This window comes from Enoplosus armatus, chromosome 5 (assembly GCF_043641665.1).
Source record: "Enoplosus armatus isolate fEnoArm2 chromosome 5, fEnoArm2.hap1, whole genome shotgun sequence".
NCBI lineage: Eukaryota > Metazoa > Chordata > Actinopteri > Centrarchiformes > Enoplosidae > Enoplosus > Enoplosus armatus.
This window is the reverse complement of record NC_092184.1, coordinates 11,976,165-11,997,552: the sequence shown is the minus strand read 5'-3', so window position 1 is coordinate 11,997,552 and position 21,388 is coordinate 11,976,165. Positions and strand designations below refer to the sequence as shown.

Sequence of the window (21,388 nt, the reverse complement as noted above, 5' to 3'; positions counted from 1 at the left end):
CACTTTGCACTATACATTTCAAAGCTATTAACTGCCTAAAGCTCATTTTAGCACAGCAGCATAGCGGAGGACAAAAGTTGTTCATGCACATTGCAGCTGAGATTCATAGGATCAACCTATTAGCCGAATAAATACCGCTGGGATCATCTTTGTCTGCACAACATGACCTAGATAACTTCATATCTGCAGTAAGTCAATGCACAAAGCAAAATAGAATTCTCCTCTTATTTATATTTATATTTTAAATAATTCATATTATATGCAAAAAGACATATTTTCCCCCAATAAACCCTTTTTTTTCTTAGTTTCCTGGAACAGTCACATGCAGCAGATGTTGCCAAGTGAAACATGTTTAGTTACAGACATCATTGAGGAGTGACCACTGACTGTATGACAGATGCACCGGAGCTCTCATCTTGTAAACTGTGAAGTCATGGAGCTACTTGAAGACGGATGACGCCCCCATTACCACAAATTGGCCAATAGGAGTTGAGAGGCAGAGTTGTCCTCCTGGCCGCCATTAAAGAATTCAATCCATGAACTGAAATAATGGAAATCTGCAGGACCCATGGAATCAGGCAGAGAAAAGTAGCCGATGAGTAGCCTCGCTAATTTGGCATTTCATCTGTTTTAAGAGTAGTTTTACTATGACGGAGCACTGTGATGGTTTTAGTGAAAAGGAGGGCGGTGTAGCTAATTGTTTTATTTAGCTAGCAAGCTAGCGGTGGAGCTCTGGTATGTTAGCTTTTGTGCTAGCAGGCTAGGAGAGATCAGGGGGAGGGGAGAGTTCCTTTGCTTTGAAATTGTTTCAGATCAGCTAGCTGGCATTAGCATTAGCACACCAGGGACTAAGCTTTTGAGGTGAAGTTTTTTAGTTTTCGAGCTCTTATTTTTTATTGCGCATATAACTTTTCTGGTGTTTGATTTAACGTTAGTCTGTCCAGGTCATGTTAACGTTGACTATTTGGTGTTAAGGTAATGTATAGCAGCAAGCTTGCGGCTAACCAGATCAGACAATACATTTCAAATAGGATTGATGAATCGAATAGCTAGAAGCTTACAGTTGACGCTATCTGGCTGCCTGTCTAACGTTAGCTTAGCTACCCGGCTAGTGGTGGCTAGCGCCGGTTAGAAGTTGTCTGTTTGACTAGCGGTAGCTAGCTGTAGCTAGCAAGTTGGTCAGCGCTTTAACGGGATAATTACAACTGAACATCGCCTCGCCAGCGAGTTAAGAAGACAAGCTATTGCCCCCGATGGTGATTGAGACAATGGACTTTAACGTTACAACCACGCAGTGAAAGGATGAGTTCGTGCTTTGTACCAAACGGGGCCAGTTTGGAGGATTGCCACTCCAACCTCTTCTGCCTGGTAAGACTCTCTGCTCTCTGCGCTAGCTAGCGTTAGCTATGATACTGAGGCCAGAAAGCCATTTTGGCTAATCAGGCAACAAGCTTTGTAACGTCAGTTGCAGATTGGCGTGAAGGCATCGGGCCTGCAACTTGCAAATCGTGATCTAGCTAACTTTCACAATAGAGACAGCACATACTGCAGAATAACTATATTGAAGAGTTTCTCATGAATATGGCTTAATCGCGTGTTTACGCTGCGTTGGTTACAGAAATATCCAACTAGCATTAACGATACTTATATGATGGTAACAGGTCAAGCCAACAGGCGAATTACTGAAAGCCTGCCAAAAACATGTTATTTTTCTTAGATTAAAGTGACACTGTAATATTAAATGATTTACGTATCAGAAGATAAGTTACATAGTTGCTGTCATAAATTAGACAAACTACTCTGATTTTACACTGACTTGCAGTGGTGCGTCACTAGTTGTTAATAACTGCTGAGTAAATAACTACATGACAGTTGCGTTTTCAGACATGATTGTGGTGTCACATGTACTAAGCATTGCTTAACTTTCCAAGATGTCAGCAAGTCTTTTTTCAACTTTTTTCATCTAAAGTTATTTTCTGTATGACAGGACAAGCAGTCTTCAGCTTCTCCTTATTGTGTGTGGAGGGGGGGGGGGGGGCACACACATTGACTGAGTTATGCAGTCAACAACAGATGATTGGCTTAATGCTGTGCAGCTATGCTGTGTGTTAATTCTCATTGTTTTTCTCCTTCTCATTAGGCTGATTTGACTGGAATAAAATGGCGGCGTTTTGTGTGGCAAGGACCCACTTCTTCGCCCATCCTTTTCCCTGTGACTGAGGAGGACCCTATCTTGTGTAGTTTCAGCAGATGCCTGTCGGCAGATGTGCTGAGTGTGTGGAGAAGGCACCACACCCCGGGTCGTAGAGAGCTCTGGCTTTTCTGGTGGGGGGATGACCCCAGTTTTGCCGAGCTTATCCATAATGAGCTCTCAAGTAAGTTCATGCAACATTTCCACGTCTTCTGCAGGCTCAAAATAAGCATTTGTGATTTTCCCAAAATCAGAATTTGTTTACACTAAGAATATATTTAATTCCCCAGTGTAAACCCTAAATTATATGTGTATTCTCATAAAATTTAAGAAGTCACTTCAGTGCTTTGAAATCGAATCAACAGTTCAAGGAGTTAAAAAAACAAAAGTCCAAGTGTGTAATGGTTGATGTTATTAACCGAGCTAGAGCTGCTGTGCTGGCATAGAATTGCTGGCAAAATTGGTCCATTTGTGGAAACTCAGCTCATGTTTAAACATGTTTAGTGTTAATGACGCCAACCACTCTAAACTGCGGCAAAGAGTTCTAATGCAGTTTTAATGATGCAAAGTCTGATGAAAATAAGTTATGATAGCCTGACTGATTTGTGGCTAACAGGTCTTTCAAAGTCTCGAAAGCCTTGTGGAATCCCTTGGCTCTCAGCCACAGAGGTACAGGCTTGTATGGTAACATAAGAGCAAGCTGTCACCTGACACAGTCTTGATTTTTGGACGAAGGCTTTTTTCTAGCTTTGTTAATGTTCATCTGTGAAGAAATTCTCCTTTGGGGCTGCCACACTGACCAGGTGTTCCATCTCCTGTCTCAAGGAGGGTCAAGTGTTACTTAAAGACCACACAGATTGGACATTACAGAAACACAGAGAGCAACATTTTCACAAATCTGCTAAACTGCAAAGAGAGTTGGAAGGTTTAGCTTGTAGTTGGAAACTTATACTTAATCATCACGAAATGTATGAAATATGAAAACATTGTTGACCAGAACAGCATGCAAAAAAGTTCCACAAGTAGGCTTCACCTGCAGAACAAATTTATAACTTTTCACTTTGTATTTTAATTTTCTGTCACACATGTCATTCATTTTAACACCTAAGGGGCTGAATTATTTTATTTTGGATGGTGTTATTGCATAATAACCAATAAGATGAAAGTTGAAATCAAATATTTTTCATATGTTTAAATGGGTTGCAGTAACACATACATTAGTTCTTACTGTGGTCAGTTGTTTACAAACCAAACTAAGTCTCCCTATATGTGTCAAACCCATCTAGTACACCACAGTTTAAAATTAACACGAGGCACTTTTCTTGATCAGGAAGAAGAGAGGCTTGTTTGTTAAAAGTATCTGGTTTAATATATCTGCCTTGTTTCAGGTGAGGAGGATGGTGAGTGGGAGAGTGGCCTGTCCTACGAGTGTCGAACACTCCTGTTCAAGGCCATCCACAACCTGCTGGAGCGCTGTCTCATGAACCGTGGCTTTGTTCGCATTGGCAAGTGGTTTGTTAAGCCATACCAGAAGGAGGAGAAGACCATTAATAAAAGGTATGTCCTGTTTCCTCAGAGCAGACAAAGTTATATGACATGCCCTAAATTATCAAATTAAAGCCGACACTCAGCTAATGGTCAGGTCACAAGTTGTAGCTGGAGTGCATTCTGTTTGAATCAGTGGGAATTACCTGTATCTCCTACCTGTTGTATCGGTACAACAACATAGTCATGCAGCTATCTGTTGCTCTGGTTTTCTCTTCTCACTCACTCTTGACTGATTCTACTTTTATCTGTGTTGAGCTGCTGTTAACGAATCTCAACTCTCCCTGCAGATGTTTCCCAATAAAATCCTTCCAGTAAAAAGGAAGATAGCTGCCTAAATAGCCTGAAAGGTTTTAATATGAACATGCTGACTTGTTGACATTATTTTTGGGAGTTAAAAAAAGCTCAGAGGCCAGAGTCAGAAAAGAGTATTGGTCAGCTGAATTAGTGACAATAATTATGGACCAGTGTAGTGACAGTGAATGTCCTTTCCACCAACACCATAAAGGACAAGCTTACACACACCTCAAGGCAATTTCTTTATAACACAAAAGAGGCAGAACAATTGCTGAACATAAGTATGGCAGCAGAACAAGATGTTGTGAATTGTATTTGTGCTAAAGGGCTGAACATTAGTCAGTCTTTGGTATTGGAGTATTGGTCAAGATATTTGCAGCATGTGGGGGTTTGCTATTACAGTTGTCTTTGTAAAGATATGGATTTACTGCAAAACTTGGCATATTAGTTGGGAACGGAGTTTGAAGCATGCATGCATTTCATGTCTGTTCAAGTCATGTTAAGGACTATGACTATGGGTGATATGCATATGTGTACTGCAGTGGGGAAAGCCTCATTGGGCAGATGTCCTCGTTGTTATGAAAGTTGTGCATTAAAAATTCCCTTAACAATTCCTGGCCTCTGACCACTTTTAATTGTTAAAATTCCCATTTGGGATTCAACTAGAGAAATGGTGCTTGCAGCTGTATTGTTTCAACTATGTTAGAAGCTGATAGCTGTTTCTGGGAATGAAACCTCATATTTTTTTTGTAAGAAAAATGGCTTGAACAAATACACTCAAGGCTTTCCTTGAGCAGTGTAACCATGACACTAGACTGTTGATTGCGTACCGGCTGCTCTGATTTAACTCCTATAAGGTTTTGTACGTGGTGAGTACTCTGAGGTCAATTTTAACTTGTATTAATGAAGCATTTAAAACTAGATCCATGTTGCATTGAGTCAGCGAGATCCTGCATTTTAGGTTCCTGGAATTAAATCAGATGTTAATGGAAGTACGTGATGGAGTATGACCAGGATTATCAGTTTTCTAATTACATCATCAGTATGACACATTTTCCACCTGGTTTCACGTGAAAAAGCATCTAGTAATAGTCATCCAGCATGTTGCATAATTTCTATATCAGTTTAGACTTATCTCAGGTAATATAGCAACACTTCCATGGTAATGTTTAATGTCCACACATCCACTTTTCCCAACTGCAAGGTATAACTGGTCTGTTTTGTTGTTGTTGTAGAAATACAAGCTTGAGGTGAACCACCAGCAGCAGCAGCAGCAGCAGCAGCAGCAGCACATAAATAACTGGTTCAGAGTGACGTTCTGCACAGCTGTATTTCCTTAACTCTTTTACATAAAGGTGGTGACATATATTTTAGCCTCCCCATTGCTGGTGTACCCTTGAGTTCCCTAACAAGCTAATTTGAGCCTTGTCTTTTTGGTTGTGTTGATCCAAGCTGACTTGTGTTTGATGCACAGCCCTCTTGCTCAGTTCCCTCTGGCAGATTTGTCAATGGTTTTCAGAGAGTTTTAGCAGCTATATAAAAGAGTAGTTGCATATAACAGAGGAGGGGGTTCTTGCTCACTGGTGCTTAGCCTCTGTTTTTACATAAAGATGTCTGCAAGTATGTGTTGAGGCAGCAGCGCAGCACCTCTAACAGAAGAGTCTGGCAGCCTCGCTGTCGCCTGCCCTCTCTGGCTGGTAAACAGGGCAGTCTTTGGAAAATGCTGAGTGTGCACTGTGGTTTTACAGCAACCATGTCAACAAGTACTATTTTAGTGAATTAAGCTGCCTGGCCTTCCAGAAGTAGTTAGAAAATAAATATGAATATTGTTTTAACATTTCAGTACTATAATAATCTCCCGTGTGTATTTTTGACTCATACTTGTGCCTGTGCGTTGCTAGAAGGTTTTGATAAAGTACAAACTGTGTTGAAGCGGAGTGTGTGTGTGTTATGTGCACCATCTGGTTGGCAGTATTAGCAGGCCCTCATGTCTCTGACCAATAACCGTAAAAGCAACAGTTGTCACCTGAAAGCATGATATGGATCAGAGCTGCCCAGCCAAATATGCAAGGAATTGACTTCTCGCCCTTTTCAGTCCTCTCCTCCCCTATTGAGTCATTCCTTAACAATGAGTGATGGAGAATACACTGATAACCTCAATAGCCTGCAGGGGGTTAAATTAGCTTTTGGGTGCTGACTGAAGTGAAGCTTTAGTCAAGTGTTTTTTTTTTACTTAATGATGTGGTTATGCTTGGGGGGATCTCTCTAAACATTACAATGCCTCTCTTTATCTGTGACTCACTTTGCAGCGAGCACCTGTCTTGCGCATTCACCTTCTTCGTACACGGCGACAGCAACGTGTGCACGAGTGTGGAGATCGCTCAACATCAGCCTCTTCAGCGACTGGGCGAGGAGCATCTCAGCCTCGCCCAGCAGAGCTCCAGCCCCTTGCAAGGTAGGAACACGCCAGCTGTGTACAATCTTTAAAAAAACATTTTGCATTTCGTTTTGTTTATGGGTTTATTAGTGGAGTTATCCTACATAAGTGTTGTGACTCCTCTCTGCCCTCCAGTCATCCTGAGCCCGTACGGATTGAATGGGACCCTCACCGGTCAGGCTTTTAAGATGTCAGACCACCCTACTCAGAAGCTCATAGAAGAGTGGAGGCAGTTTTATCCCATCAGCCCCAATCCTAAAGAGGTCCAAGAAGACAAGATGGAGGATACGGACTGGGAGGACGACTCCCTGGCAGCTGTGGAGGTCCTTGTCGGTAAGACAGTTTAATGTTTAAATAAGCTGTTGATGGTTGTTATGCCAAATTCTGTATGTTTGATGAATGTTAAAGGAAGTTTAGTGAGTGGTGCAGACAGGGTGGGACAGTCTGAAAAGCTTGACTTTATTTTAGTAATTTCATGGGAATGAAATACAGTATCTTATAAGTAGTATTTTATCATTTTGATAAAAGAGGGACTGGAGATCAACGTTTAGCTACAACAGAGCCCATAAGGATTTAAAGAATGTAGGAAAGTCTCAATGTTGCCTCCTCCAGCCATTCATGTCTGTTTGATTCTTCTACCAACAATTATGAAAATGACTGGAAGGGTTTAACCCTCTAGACCCCATAGCGCCCAGGAGCACCCGTCATTTTAAAACCATTCCCAGAGTGTCAAAACACGGAAAATAAAGTCCTGAGCTTTGTATTGTAGATATTTCAAGTTGTCATCAATAACCAGAAACCGGAAATACACATTGTAATGTCGAGATCTGGCTTTTTTTTCCTCGGATTTCCACTCGGTTTCCACTTGTAAATGTAAAAAACGTAAGCGTCCCCGTCTTTATAATCTAATGTGTGCCATAAGATTGTGTAGTGAGAGAGACCCTGCCCACCGTGCATCGTGGAAAGCGCCAAAGACATTGTGAGTTCAAGTTTTTTGCTCAAAATCACCTTCAGGATAGTGGGACTTTCCAAGCTTCCAGGCTGTTTTCCGGGCTGGTGGTGCGACGAAGAGTCAGTAGGGAGCACTGACTGGGGCGCTGCGACTTTTCCACATATAAATTAAAAAATAAAATTCTCTCATAAGTCACCAAAGACACTACCTGCTTCCACATTACAGGTGTTTGTTTTAATAACATTGCTGTGTGGGACATTTCTCTTTTATTTTGAAAGCTTAGCGTTATTCAGTGGAGGATCTGTTTTGTTGTCAGACTCTGAATGTTGACTCAGGAAGCAAAGGGAGAGAAATGTTTCTTTCAAAGAAAAAAAAGTGTGTGTGTATGAGGATGATATGATAAATTATGAAGTAGAGTTTCAGTGCAATTTGTTTTATTAGGTGTTTTTTTTTGTGTTGAATCAAACTTGGTCTAAAAAGCTACATGCACATATTTGGTATCAAATTAAAGAGGAAGCTGTGTTTTTTTAAAATGAAAACAACTTGTGATTGTCACTTTCTTAACGTTTTTGAGATGAAGCTGTTTGTTTGGATCATTTAAGTGAGGGTTCTCCGTGAACTGCAGCAGCATTCTAGAATTCTACTGGGGTCTCGAGGGTTAAACAGAATGACAGAAAAATTTGATAAATACAAAAGATTTTGTTGTACCAATAACATGTTGTTTAAATGATCTAGTAATTGTGTGTTTTGTAAATGAGTTGTACCTTGATTAAACTGAAATGAAGATAAACGATCAATCCATTAAAATAACTGACTGTCGAGATTAATTGCAATGTTGCAAAAAATGTAAACAAATCATTACTCTGCACTTAGTGTACATTTAGACGTTTTTGAAATAAATAATTGCATTTGTTTGGTTGCAGCGGGAGTAAGGATGGTTTACCCTTCCTGCCTGGTGCTTCTCCCCCTGTCGGACCTCCCTGCTGTGGTCCCTCAGGGCTCAGCCAACACCTCAGGAAGCCTGTGTGGTGCTCAGCAGGGCCAGGCTGCTCACAGAGATCCTGCCATGTCCTCTGTCACTCTGACTCCTCCGACGTCACCAGAGGAGGCTCAGACTGGTAAGACTTGGAGCTGCACATTGACCAGAATTAAACACATCAGTCTTTATTTCTGTGAGATTCTAAATATTAACAGTATTGCACTTGTTTTTTTTTGTCTTACCTTCCCTCATAGATTATCAGCCTGCCCAGAGGTGGCTCAAGTTGTCCTCTGCATCCGATGGCTACAGCTCTAACAACACTCTTCATGGGGGTAAAATCCCCCGCAGGCTGGCCAGCCAGATGGTGGAGTCTGTGTGGCAGGAGTATAACATAAACCGTACAGGGCACAAGTATGTTTAGTCATCTCTTCCTCAAAATTAGCATTGCCAGTAGAAGAAGTGCCTCCATGTTGATTGATAACATGTCGATTGTTGATATTTTTAATAGGAGGAAGTTTACAACCTTGACCAACGGGACTTGTGAGGAGGACTCAGACAAAACTGGACTTTGGGATTTTGTGGAGCCCACTCACAGGCCACATTGCAACTGCTCAAGGTATGCTGAATGGAATGCATTCACAACTGACTCTAGATTTTAATTTCTAATTAAAGGACAGTATCTTGTAAGCATCATTTGTTTTGTTTGTTTCACATAGACATAAGAATCAAAAACAGCGATCCAGCAGCACCTCAGGACACCCGCCTTCATCAGGCCAGCCTGCCCAGCCGGCCCCCAAGCACAAGCTGGGCGAGAAGCTGGAGAAGGGGGAAAAGCAGCAGAAGAGGCCGCAGACGCCCTTTCACCACCGCAACTCTGTGAGCGAGGAGCAGTCCCTGGAGCCACAGACCCAGAGGCTTTGTTTAAGATCACAGGAGGAGGGCTCGTATCCCAGCCTGCACCACGTGGACACAGTGCCCTCCAAAGCCCCTACGCTGCACACACACGGCCCCCCTGCAGACCTTGTCGGATCCCCGCCTCCCCCTCCCCTCAGCCCGCACCCCTGTGATCACGGAGATGGTGACATGACTCCAGGTGGCATGAAGAACTCGTCCACGCCCATTCACCAACCGTTCTACCCGCCGTCAGTGGAGCCCTGTCTGCTGCCACAGAAGAGCTCATCTGAGGAGCCTCAGCTGGAGAACATGCCTATGCCTCTGCCCTTCCCCCCAGCCTACAGCGAAACCTTGGAACCCACCGTCTTTGTGGGTTCAGCCATCAACCCCAATGAAGACTCCACTCACAACCCCTGGAAGTATTTCAACCTGCCCAGGAAGAAGGCCTCCAACTTCCTGACACCCCAGCTACCTGTGGATAAAATACGAGATGATTCTGGGGGAGGCGGAGGAGCCGAAAGTGTAGTGTCTGTCACTGAGTAAGTTTAATTACTCATCCTCAGCTGCATTAAAACACATGTAGCTGTTTATTTAAACCGCATACCTGCATCTGTCTGAGCATCTCTGCACATTTTCTTTCCTCTCAGGTTGATGTCGGGCTCCACGCAGCCCCTGAAGGTGTCCCAGGAGCTGGTCAAGACGTACGCCCAGCGGAGAAACAGCCATCTTGCCTCCACCACAGGAGACGGAGAACACAGTGAGGAGCCAGACCCTTACGCCTTCGTGGAGGGAGACGAGGAGTTCAGCTTCGCAGAGAAGAAGGACAAGCCTGGAGCTGAGAGAGATGGCAACAAAAAACACAAGGTGGGCTCCTGACCAGGGTTGACAAACGGGGTTGCAATCCCGGTATGTCACAGGAATTCTCACTAGAATTTGCTTCCGTTTCACAGATTACCTTTTTAATGTGTTGTGATTTTCAGAATGTGCTTGATAACCAGAGCCTAGTATGCAAAGTGGCATTTGGTGGCACTTTCCCTGATACCTCTACTTCTCTACTTCTCTACCTCTACTACTAAAATGATGTAATGGTCTTCCTATATTACAATAACTCCTGTGATCGTCTTTTTTTTGACCCAGTCGGACGAAGGAGCTGGAGCTTCAGGAGACGGTGAGAATGCCTTCCCTTTGTCCTTTTGGTCTCTAGGTTTGACACATTTAATTAAATGAAATATTTGAAGTTTGCGGTCTTATTCAAGTGTCCTCTTCTATCTGTTTTGTGGTGCAGATGGTCAGGGTCCATCAGGTAATAAACCTTCAGCCTCGACCAGCCTCATCCATGAGAACGACTTGGCTGTGTCCTACAGCGACTTGGATAAAATCTTCAATTCGGATGAAGACGAGCTAGCGGTAAGTGCATCAGTGTGGTGAATGAAATTGTTAGCCCAAAAGTTGTACGTGTTACACAACAGTGTTCTGATATCCTCGGGAAGTGCTGCTGATGTGGGCCAGGAAGATGTATTGAGTTTCGTTTTTCCCTGTCCATACAGCCTGGATCCAGGAGAGCTGGAGTTGGTTCCGAGGACAAGTTTGGCTGTAAAGATGCCAAAGCAGCCACATTGGACCCACTGTCTTGCATAAGTAAGGAGACAAAGCATCAGTTAATCATTGTACACCGCAACTTTTATACACATGTTGTGTCAAGAGAAGTAATAATGTCTTATTTCTCCAGGCTCTGCAGACCTGCACCAGATGTTCCCCACCCCGCCCTCCCTGGAGCAGCAGGGTTACTCTCCCATGAACTCCGGCAGCAAGGATAGCCTGGAAGCAGGGGCGGGCCTCACCCTGTTGGACGGCAGCCAGCTCAACAACCATTTCAAAATGGAGGTGGAGGAGGGATTCTGCAGCCCAAAGCCATGCGAAATAAAGGTACAACATGTCACACACCTGCCAGGTATGGAGCAAATGGAAAATGTTGCTACGTCAGTGTTCATTACCATTTTTACTTTGCTTTCAGGACTTCTCCTTTGTGTACAAGCCAGAGACGTGTCAGCTGTTAATAGGCTGTTCCATGTACGCCCCCCTGAAGACGCTACCCAGCCAGTGTCTATTGCCTATCAAACTGCCAGAAGACTGTGTGTACACGCCCAGCTGGACCCTGGGCAAAATGGAACTGATACCCCCAGTGACGAATGTCAATCTCCTCACCAAAGACAGGTTGGTGCATTTAGCATTAACAGTGGGTCAGTGCTGTCCTGTATGTCATCTATTGAGACGGTGTTCCTCACAGATTGTCAGTCTATTTCAGAACATTTGGGGATGAGCCCACTGACTAAATTTGTGTCGGGCTGCACTTATTAGATGAAGCCTGTTACAGTTGATTTTCATTATGTTCATTAACATGTTTATTGTATAAAAGCAACATTGTACTCACTGTATATAGTCCTATAACGGCAGCTATGTTTGAAACTGGTGGCCTCGTCCTATGATGGTAAAAAAATGTGTTCAGCCCCAAATATTCATATGGCATTCAGCTGTAGATGCTACTGACATCTATAACTGGTGATTTGAGTTGAGACAAATAAGAAAAAAAGGATGTTAGCTTCAGCATCACAAATATTAACCAATTAACAAACAAACTTAAAAAAAAAAAAATCTTAAGTTTATTGTTGACCATTTGAAAAAAGTAGTTTTAGTTGAGAGCTTTTAAATCAAAGACAGCTGAAATAACCAGAAGAAAACACTTTCTGTTAGTCTGCTAGTAGCGGAGATTGATTAAGAATTTTGATATAAATGCAATACATTTTATATGTAGTATAGTAATTTTGTTTGGAAGTTTTTAAACTACATTTGAAGAATGTAGAAATCATTGTGGTCATTTGATGTAGTGTTATGGTTGAATACTGTACAGCAATACCATGATATGGTGACACATAATACTGAATAAATAAACTGACAAATCTTCTGGAAAAATTGTTTTAAAAAGAAAATCAGTTGGAACCATGATATGAAATAAATTCACTGTTTATCTCTCTGTCACAGTAACGTCCCCAGTGTGGAGCCAGACTACAGCCAGACCTACACCCCTCAGACCCACACACCCTTCATGAGCAGCAGTGCCCCTCCCAGCAACAGCGGCACAGGCATCCTGCCCTCCCCGGCCACGCCACGGTTTTCCGTGCCCACGCCTCGCACACCACGCACTCCACGGACTCCCCGCGGCCCATCGAGCGTCCAGGGTTCGCTCAAGTATGACAACTCTGACCTTTACTCCCCCGCCTCCACTACCTCCACCTGCCGACCACTCAGCTCCGTTGAGCCGGCCACTGTGCCCTCCATCCCCGAGGCTCACAGTCTCTACGTCACCCTCATTCTCTCAGAGTCCGTCATGAACCTCTTCAAGGACTGCAACTTTGACAGCTGCTGCGTGTGCGTCTGCAACATGAACATCAGAGGAGCAGATGTGGGCGTGTACCTCAAGGACAACGGCGAGGCCCAGTACCCCTGCACTTGTGGCTTCAGCGCCGTCACCAATCGACGCTTTGGCCAATCAGCCGGGCTGTTTCTGGAGGACGAGCTGGACGTGGTGGGACGGGGCTCAGACTCTAGTCGGGACACAGAGCGGTGTTTCGAAGAGCTGCGAGCTTCCACAACACACAAAGCTGGCAGCTTGACGGAGAAACCTCCAGATGAGCTAATCCTTCTGCTGCAGGACCAGTGCACCAACCCTTTTGCCCCAATGGCAGGTGTGGAATACCCCAAGCCGAGCTCAGCCCCCAGTTCATTTCTGAGGGTGGAAGAGAGAGACTGTTATAATGACTGCTACATGGCACTAGAGCATGGCAGGCAGTTCATGGACAATATGTCAGGAGGCAAAGTAGATGAAACACTAGTGAAAAGCACCTGTCTTCATCAGTGGCCAAAATGCAAATGTACGTATTTTTGTATTGCTATTTCTTGTTTCTACAAGCTTTTTTTTTTAAATTCCCAACCTCAAATGTGGTAAAGTTAATACTTCTTTCTCTGTTTTTCCTTTTGTAGCAGCAGACATGAGCAAGCTATTCTCTCAGGACGTCCTGCGGGTGTTGTTGTCCCTCCAGCCAGTGCTGCAGGACACCATTCAGAAGAAGAGGAGTGTGCGCTCCTGGGGCGTTCAGGGACCGCTAACCTGGCAACAGTTCCACAAGATGGCTGGGAGGGGATCATATGGTATGTGGAAAGTGTTTGTACCTAATCAGTCTCATGTCTAATTTTTTTTTTTTTTGTGGTGGTTCATGACTTTGTTGTTGCGAAAGACAGAGATGAACCTTTGTCCTCTTTTCACTACAGGTACAGATGAGTCTCCTGAGCCTCTGCCCATCCCCACCTTTTTGGTCGGTTATGAGTATGATTTTGTGGTGCTGTCTCCTTTTGGGTTGCCCTACTGGGAGAAGCTTCTTCTGGATCCTTTTGGTTCCCAGAGAGATGTTGGATATGTCATCATCTGCCCAGAAAATGAAGCTCTGCTCGGCAGAGCAAAGACCTTCTTCAAAGATCTGAGTGCTATCTATGAGGTAGGCGCCTGGCGGGATAAAACCTGTCCTCCTTGTACAGACATGCCCACAAAAACAGTTTTATATTCTCATGAAATGATTCACACAGTTTCATTTTCGCATTCACTCCCTTTATCTTGACAGGCATGCCAGCTTGGGCAACACAGACCCATCTGTAAGAGTCACCCAGAGGGCGTATTGAAGGTCGGCACTACAGAAGGCAGGAGCATGACAGAGCAGCCCCTTAGTGACTGGTTCCTTAAGATGGCTGCCAGAGACGGAAACAATGAAGCCTTTAATAAGCTCAAACTCTTTGCTCAAGTGTGCCGCTATGATTTAGGTAACATCTTTACTCGTTAATCTTAAAACCCAAAGTTGGTACGGTCACATGGTTTGTAAAAATGATAATTCATCATTTCCTTTTCTTTCAGCTCCATACCTGTCAGAGCAGTCTTTGGATAGCTCTCTATTGTCCCAGCGCAGCCCCGTTGTGGCCTCCTCCTCCTCCTCCTCCTCCTCCTCCCAGACCTCCAGCTCTTCCAGCACCTCCTCAGGACCCCAGAGCACCAACACTACCAGCTCCAGCACCAGCTCTGCCCAGCCTGCCCAGGTCAACAGCACCCCTCCCTCTTCCTCCTCAGGCTCCCAGACTATCGGGGGAATGGCCTCAGCCAAGCCAAGCTCCTACTCGCCATTTGGGACAGCAGGCTTGCCGGGCAGCATGTCTCAGAATGGACCCCAGTCAAACCCGCAGGGTGCAGGGGGGCTGGCAGAAAACGGACCCTCTGCCAACCAGCCTCAAGGGCCTGCTGAACCGCCAGAGAGGTAGGTTACCAGTCAATTAATCATCCTGACGGAGAGATTGAATTGTTTTTGTTTTACCACTCCTGGCAAGCATGTTTAATTATTTTGCTCTAATACTTGTTACTGACAAAGCCATCGCGCCCTGCACCATGAGAGAAATGTACTTTATGGATGTGCTCTGATTTCATTTATGAAACATTTTATACCTCAGTAAATGAACATACAAGTTAAACCAAGCCTATCCAGAGCTGGCATGCATGTACCTGTACAATGGACTCTGATAACACTGAAAGTGTTATTTTAAGACGTGACATACACTTTAGTCTCCAGTCGTTTGACAGAGAGTGAGCTGTCTTGCAGGCATGTCATCCAGTGGCGCATGTGCAAATGTACTACATGACGTAACAGAGCACGGCCAATCATTACGCAGTGCTATCAGAGTGGCAGCTGAGTCGTGGCGGTGCTGTGAGACAGCGAGCTGACAGAAGGAATGCAAATGATAAAGATGAAACGCCATTTTAAAAACTACGAAAAACTTGATTGTGTTAAGTTTTAATACATTTGCAGAACAAAAGTTGGGTTTCTCTCACTGAAATAATAAAGGAAGGAAGAAGAAAAGATCAATTTGGAGGCAATTCAGGCTTTTCCTTAATTGTTTAAACTCGTCTTGTGTGCACTTGTTTTTTGTATTCATTTGGCTTCACCTGATGGTTTGTCGTTCACATACCAAATTGGCCTGTTAATAATATCTTTTTTTAATTAATTGATATAGTTATATCTTTTATAGATTCTAAACTGTCATGTTTTGGGTGGGACTACCCATGTTTATCAATGATGTTTGTTTTTTCAATTGCCTTGTTTTTATGAACACATGTTTTTGCATAATTTGCTCCTTTGCTTTTGTTCATTCTGCATACACAAAGTACTTCTGTTAGTCAATACTGCTTAGTATGTAAAATGCAATATACGCCATGTACTGTGTGTTCAAGCACAAGTGACATTGGAAGAAAAATGTGATGTTGAATCTTTGTCATTGAGCTCCTTTTGACATGCAAATAATATATTTATCATAAAACTGTTTCTAAACACACATTTTAGTTTGTATTTGCCAACACACACTGCTGCTGCTCCTCTTTTTCTGTTTGTCATGTAGTTGTTTCTTTAGGACTGTTTGGGCACAAAAATTGTTATGATTTTGATTTTGTAGTGACCTCTGGCTCGTCTGGGCTGTATTCACGCCCAACGTTTCTAAATCATGATCTGCTTTTTATCAACAGCACAATGGAGAGGGACAAAGTGGGGAAGCCAACGGACGGAGAGTCCCACGCTGTGTCTTACCCGCCTGCCATCGTGGTGTACATTGTTGACCCCTTCAGCTACGAAGACGCAGACAGAGAGGTCCACTCCAGCGCCTACACACTGGGCCTACTGCGCTGCTACATGGAGATGCTCCAGTTCCTGCCTGCTCGCATCAGAAACGCTGTCTCAGTGCAGGTACAGGCCAAAAGTACAGTCTCGGCGTGTTGACGGTTCCTTTCTTTCATAATTGAGTGTGTTTAAGGTCAAGAAGTCTATCACAGTATTACTAGAGGGACAAGTGAAGCTCACACCGTCTGTCGTCTCTCTCAAAGAAGAGTCTGCTGATGAGCTGTGATTGATGTCATCTTTGCCAGTTTAGTTACAACAGGGCAGGTTACCAGCAGGCACAAAGGGAGGTGAGAAGGAGCGGGGGACTCATTAGCAGACAGTAATAGAGGTGGTAGCTTCCACACCTGTGATGTAGTGACACAAGATTGCATCAACATGCCAGAGGGAATTTTGAAACACTAGAGGTGTGAATGTGCTAATGGTTTCAGTATTAGTCTTTAGTACAGCCATGGCAGAATAGAGCAGGTTTAATGTCCTTCTGCTTATAGTTTATTATTGTATATTGCCTTTTTTTACATTAGGTCTTAGAATATAATATGGCTTAAATATCTGATTCAATTTCACCAAAACTGGCAGGAGATGCATATAATACATATCTTGATACCCATTAATCACAACATGCATACTTTTGTCTTTCAATACAGGAAGTTGTCTTTAGTGTTAACCTTGGATTCAGTTTATTTTATATATTTTATAATATTGTTTGTCTATTCCAGTTGAAATAGTATTATCTGGAAGAGGTGGTAACTTTTTCATTAATTGTTAATGAGCCAGTATGCAGGTACACGTTTTTAGATTCACAGTACAGTGGTTCATGTGCTGTGATGTTATTAATGTCCCCTGTGTAAACAGCAATTTACTTATTAATGAAAAACGACAAAAAAGTAACCACTTTAGAGACTTAGATGAAGCTAAATGTTCGTATTGAACCCAGACAGACAACACTGCTTCAACCTGAAATCGTGTTTTCACAAACATCAAATTGCCATTGAAGATTTTTATTCAGAGTTTAATAGAGAACTTTTTCCACTGCCCTCTTAGCTAGAGCTAGCTAGTGCTATTCAGTCACTTTGCAAGTAAGCAACCCCGACTGGACGTTACTTTGTACTTCACTAATATTTTCATCTGATGCCACCCACAATTTTTTGTCAACTTTTCAAAAGCAAACCAACCACCATTACTGAAAACTGAAAAGTTAGTCCAGAGCAACCAGTGACATTTTCATACAGATTGTCGAAGAACAGAAAATCTATGACTACATCGCAAAAGTTGGTTTCTCTGGAGCAGATAAGCACAACAAATGCGTTATCACATCCCAGTCTAAAGTACCACTGTTATTTTTTTTTTCTCGTCAGATTGTTCCCTGCCAGTATCTGCTGCAGCCGGTGCACAGCGGGGAGCGTCACCTCTACGGCCAGCACCTCAAGTCGCTGGCCTTCTCCGTGTTCACTCAGTGTCGTCGGCCTCTGCCCAACTCAACCAACTTCAAGGCTCTGACGGGCTTCGGCCCGGGTCTCGCCATCGACATGGCACTCAAGAACCCAGAGGTAACTGCCATTCTGGTTGCATATCTCAAACTGCCGTTACTTCTGGTAAAGGAAGCCTGACATTGTGTCGTTGTATCCTCTGTTGTTTATCTTTTGAGCTAACAAAGTTTTCTCTGTGCAGAGACCTGAGTGTCTGCGTCTGTACACGCCGCCCTTCATTTTGGCTCCAGTGAAAGACAAGCAGACTGAGCTCGGGGAGACTTTTGGTGAGGCATCCCAGAAGTACAACGTCCTGTTTGTCGGCTACTGCCTGTCCCATGACCAGCGCTGGCTGCTGGCCTCCTGCACCGACCAACACGGAGAACTGCTGGAGACCTGCATCATCAGCATTGATGTACCCAACAGGTAACGTGCACTCATGTACAGAAAACATGCATCAGTCCCATAGGAACGCTAGTTTTAGTTAATGATAAAATTGTGTCCGTATTTGAAGTACTTGTGTCTGTTACAGGGCTCGCAGGAAAAAGGCCTCAGCCAGGCGAGTGGGTTTGCAGAAGCTGTGGGAGTGGTGTCTCAGCCTGGTGCAGGTGACATCGCTGCCATGGAGGGTGGTCATTGGGCGGCTTGGTAGAATGGGCCACGGCGAGCTGAGAGGTAAACACACACACACACACACACACACACACACACACACACACTCCTGCAGTGTTTCTAGAACATGCAGTTACGTGGCTCGTTTACATACATGAATAAACACTAATGTGCTCTCATCTTGTCCCTGGTCCAGACTGGAGTATTCTGCTGAGCAGGAGGAACTTGCAGTCTCTCAGCAAACGTCTGAAGGAGACATGTAGGATGTGTGGCATCTCCGCTGCTGACACTCCCAGCATCCTTAGCGCCTGTCTGGTTGCCATGGAGCCCCAGGGTTCCTTTGTCATCATGCCAGGTAAAAAGAAAATAGTAATATGATTATTTAGACTTTTTAACGGACAGCCAAGTTAAGTTTGTAAGTTCTCAAGCTGACTCCAGATCTGATGGTCTGTCCTCCGTCATGTCTCTGCAGATTCTGTGTCAACGGGTTCAGTGTTTGGTCGCAGCACCACACTCAACATGCAGACATCGCAACTGAGCACACCTCAGGACACGTCCTGCACACACATCCTGGTGTTCCCCACGTCAGCCATGGTGCAGGTCAACACTAACACATCAGAGCCCATTGACATCAACTTCAATCCCATAAATCCTGGTACGTTCCGTAGCTGACGAGGCCTCAAAAGAAATGAATCACTTCAATGTCGTCTTGCATTAAGATCAAGAGCTGCTGAATCACGATTGTTGCGTCCTGCTAAAGTTGAACCACAGTCAAACCCTGAGCTCTGCATGTTATTCTCCTCTGCAGATGGATCTGATGGAATGGGCATCTTTGACCTGTTTGACAACGACATGGTGGATCCAGACCTCATCAACATCCTGCCCAACTCCCCCACAACCTCCCCTGTTCATTCTCCTGGCTCCCACTACCACCAGGGGGGAGATGGAAGCAAGGTCCGTAAAAACACTTGGGCTGCTTATGTCTATCACAGACCATAAAGACCTTTTTATTTTTATACCTGGTGGGCTGAGGAAGATGAACTCTTGACGCATCAATTCTAACTAGTTATTTGGTTATTTTGCTGATATAACTGAAGCTGATGCCTCGAACAACATCTCAGACTAATGTTTCGAATAAAAGATCGAAAATGACAAATTATTTTCTGTTATGTGCTTGAGTAACAAGGATAGCGCTCCCAGGTGAATGAATGAATACTGTATTTGTCCTCCGTTAACTCTATATATCGCATCATAAACTTAGTGACTCATACAGTTGCATTGAGTAATGCTGCACAGTTTTTGTTCTCAAAGTTACAGTAACAAGCAGAATTCATTCATACGTGGTGTGCCATAAACAGGATATAAATAACATGAAATATATCAAGTGGCTGGAAAGAGACCATTTAAATCCAAAACTCAAGTTGCAGAAAACAAGCGTCGCTCTGTTCATTAACTTCATCGCTGTTGTCTTGCAGGGCCAGAGTGCAGACCGTATGGAGTCCCACGAGGAGGCTCTGAACATCCTACAGCAGCCGATGGCTCTGGGCTACTTTGTCTCCACAGCCAAGGCTGGACCACTGCCCGACTGGTTCTGGTCGGCCTGCCCTCAAGCCCGGAACCAGTGCCCACTCTTCCTCAAGGTACTTTTTTTTTTTATATATAAAATCAGCTTGTTGGAGTCCATCACATTCATGGCTGATTTATTTCTCAGTTTCTTAGTGTATATAAAGTAAGTATAAGACAGACTGATAATTATTTGAATGCTGTCTGTATCTCTGAAAATCACTTGGTACTCAGACAGGAGGAGATGTTACAAATGAATCTAAAGACTTGGATTTAATTTGAATCTCCCATCTTTCTTTTCCCCAGGCCTCTCTGCACCTGCATGTGTCTTCTGTCCAATCAGACGAGCTTCTGCACAGTAAGCACTCCCACCCCCTGGACTCTAACCACACCTCTGATGTGCTCAGGTAAGCTACTCAGATCAGAAGAGTCTACACACTTGAAGGACTGTGTGTTTTTTAAAATGAGAATGACATGTAGTAACACTGCCGTGTCTGCTTGATAGATTTGTTTTAGAGCAATACAACGCCCTCTCCTGGCTGACGTGCGACCCTGCGACCCAGGACCGGCGCTCCTGTCTGCCTGTTCACTTCGTGGTGCTCACCCAGATGTACAACTTTATCATGAACATGCTCTGAACTCTAACGGGATCAAACTGCTGAGATTTGATTGGCTGGGTCGCTCAGTCGAATCGTGGATTTCCTGCTACGACACTCAAAAGGACCTCACACTCCATCAGGGCAAATGTGGAGGAAGCATCCCTCCTCCTCTTCCTCCTCCTCCCTGGTGTATCTCACACAACACTGACTGACTGGAAGTTTCCAATCAACCAATCAATCAATCAGATGCCAAGAATCCATTTTAGCATTTTGGAAGATCAAGGGACGTTTCATAAAGGAGAATAAATTGTCTTTTTAATGACTGTAGATTGCAATCTATGAAATTTTATCTTAATGAAATGCCTGCATATATTATTTATTGTAAGTTTTTAAATGTGGAATTTTTAATGCTTAATATCTTTTATATATTACAAATCCTAGAGGGTGTGTACATCTCACTGTAAAGGAATTGGTTTAAAAAGTGTAATTTTCTCAATTACAACACAGACAAACCTGTTCAAGTGAATTTGCTGTAGATTGCTTTTAGAATATTATTTTTTCAAAGGGGTACAGACCTTTTTATTGCCATGCTGTAAAAATGAAGTAAAAGCTGGCCTGGGCATTTGTGTCCCACCCAATGAGTGGATGAGACTTACCTCTCTGTCTGCTTTGGCTCCAGAGTCTCTCGCACAGTAACTCAATGAGCTCTGAAGAGGAATTAAAAGGTACATTGTCAGATTATATATTTTATATAACAGATTTAGGTAATTGTGTGTGTATATGTGTACATATAATTGTGTGCCGCTACTGATGGTGCAGCTTCTGTTTTAGGAATAAAGTGCGTCTACCTTATCCTCTTCTTCTTGACTTGTTTTTGAACAGCTTTGGGTAGATAAATATTTCTCCTCTTTTAAAAAGAGCACTCCAGCGATGTAGTATTGCACTTCCTTAAAGACTTTTAAAGAGACAGATTTTTTTTTAAAAACGGTTCAAAATCACAACAGGAAAGGACGAGATATGAGTTTTATGGCTCAAGCTCCAAGAACACTTCATCCTACACTTCCTACAATGCAACTTGGTAGCATCTTTACT

At 43.6% G+C, this 21,388-nt stretch overlaps 1 protein-coding gene across 2 annotated transcripts; it reads left to right on the top strand.

The window, feature by feature from the left end:
- The first annotated feature begins 1,229 nt into the window (after positions 1-1,229).
- On the top strand, positions 1,230-21,148 carry LOC139284979 (mediator of RNA polymerase II transcription subunit 13-like). 2 transcript variants are annotated; one of them, XM_070905385.1, is made up of 30 exons: positions 1,230-1,368; positions 2,141-2,375; positions 3,580-3,748; positions 6,343-6,488; positions 6,606-6,803; positions 8,346-8,540; positions 8,656-8,812; positions 8,910-9,017; positions 9,118-9,834; positions 9,943-10,159; positions 10,433-10,463; positions 10,581-10,702; positions 10,843-10,927; positions 11,025-11,221; positions 11,310-11,509; positions 12,335-13,224; positions 13,334-13,501; positions 13,622-13,845; positions 13,969-14,164; positions 14,256-14,649; positions 15,906-16,122; positions 17,412-17,603; positions 17,725-17,948; positions 18,055-18,197; positions 18,331-18,489; positions 18,607-18,728; positions 18,918-19,088; positions 19,610-19,774; positions 20,004-20,104; positions 20,203-21,148. In XM_070905385.1, exons 1-30 carry the CDS (start codon positions 1,303-1,305, stop codon positions 20,333-20,335), a joined length of 6,342 nt encoding a protein of 2,113 aa, XP_070761486.1. In that variant the 5' UTR covers positions 1,230-1,302; the 3' UTR covers positions 20,336-21,148. The 2 variants fall into 2 exon arrangements, with proteins under 2 accessions (XP_070761486.1, XP_070761485.1); XM_070905384.1 differs by having other exon boundaries at positions 10,843-10,933; positions 18,607-18,789; positions 18,943-19,088.
- The last annotated feature ends 240 nt before the right edge of the window (positions 21,149-21,388 follow it).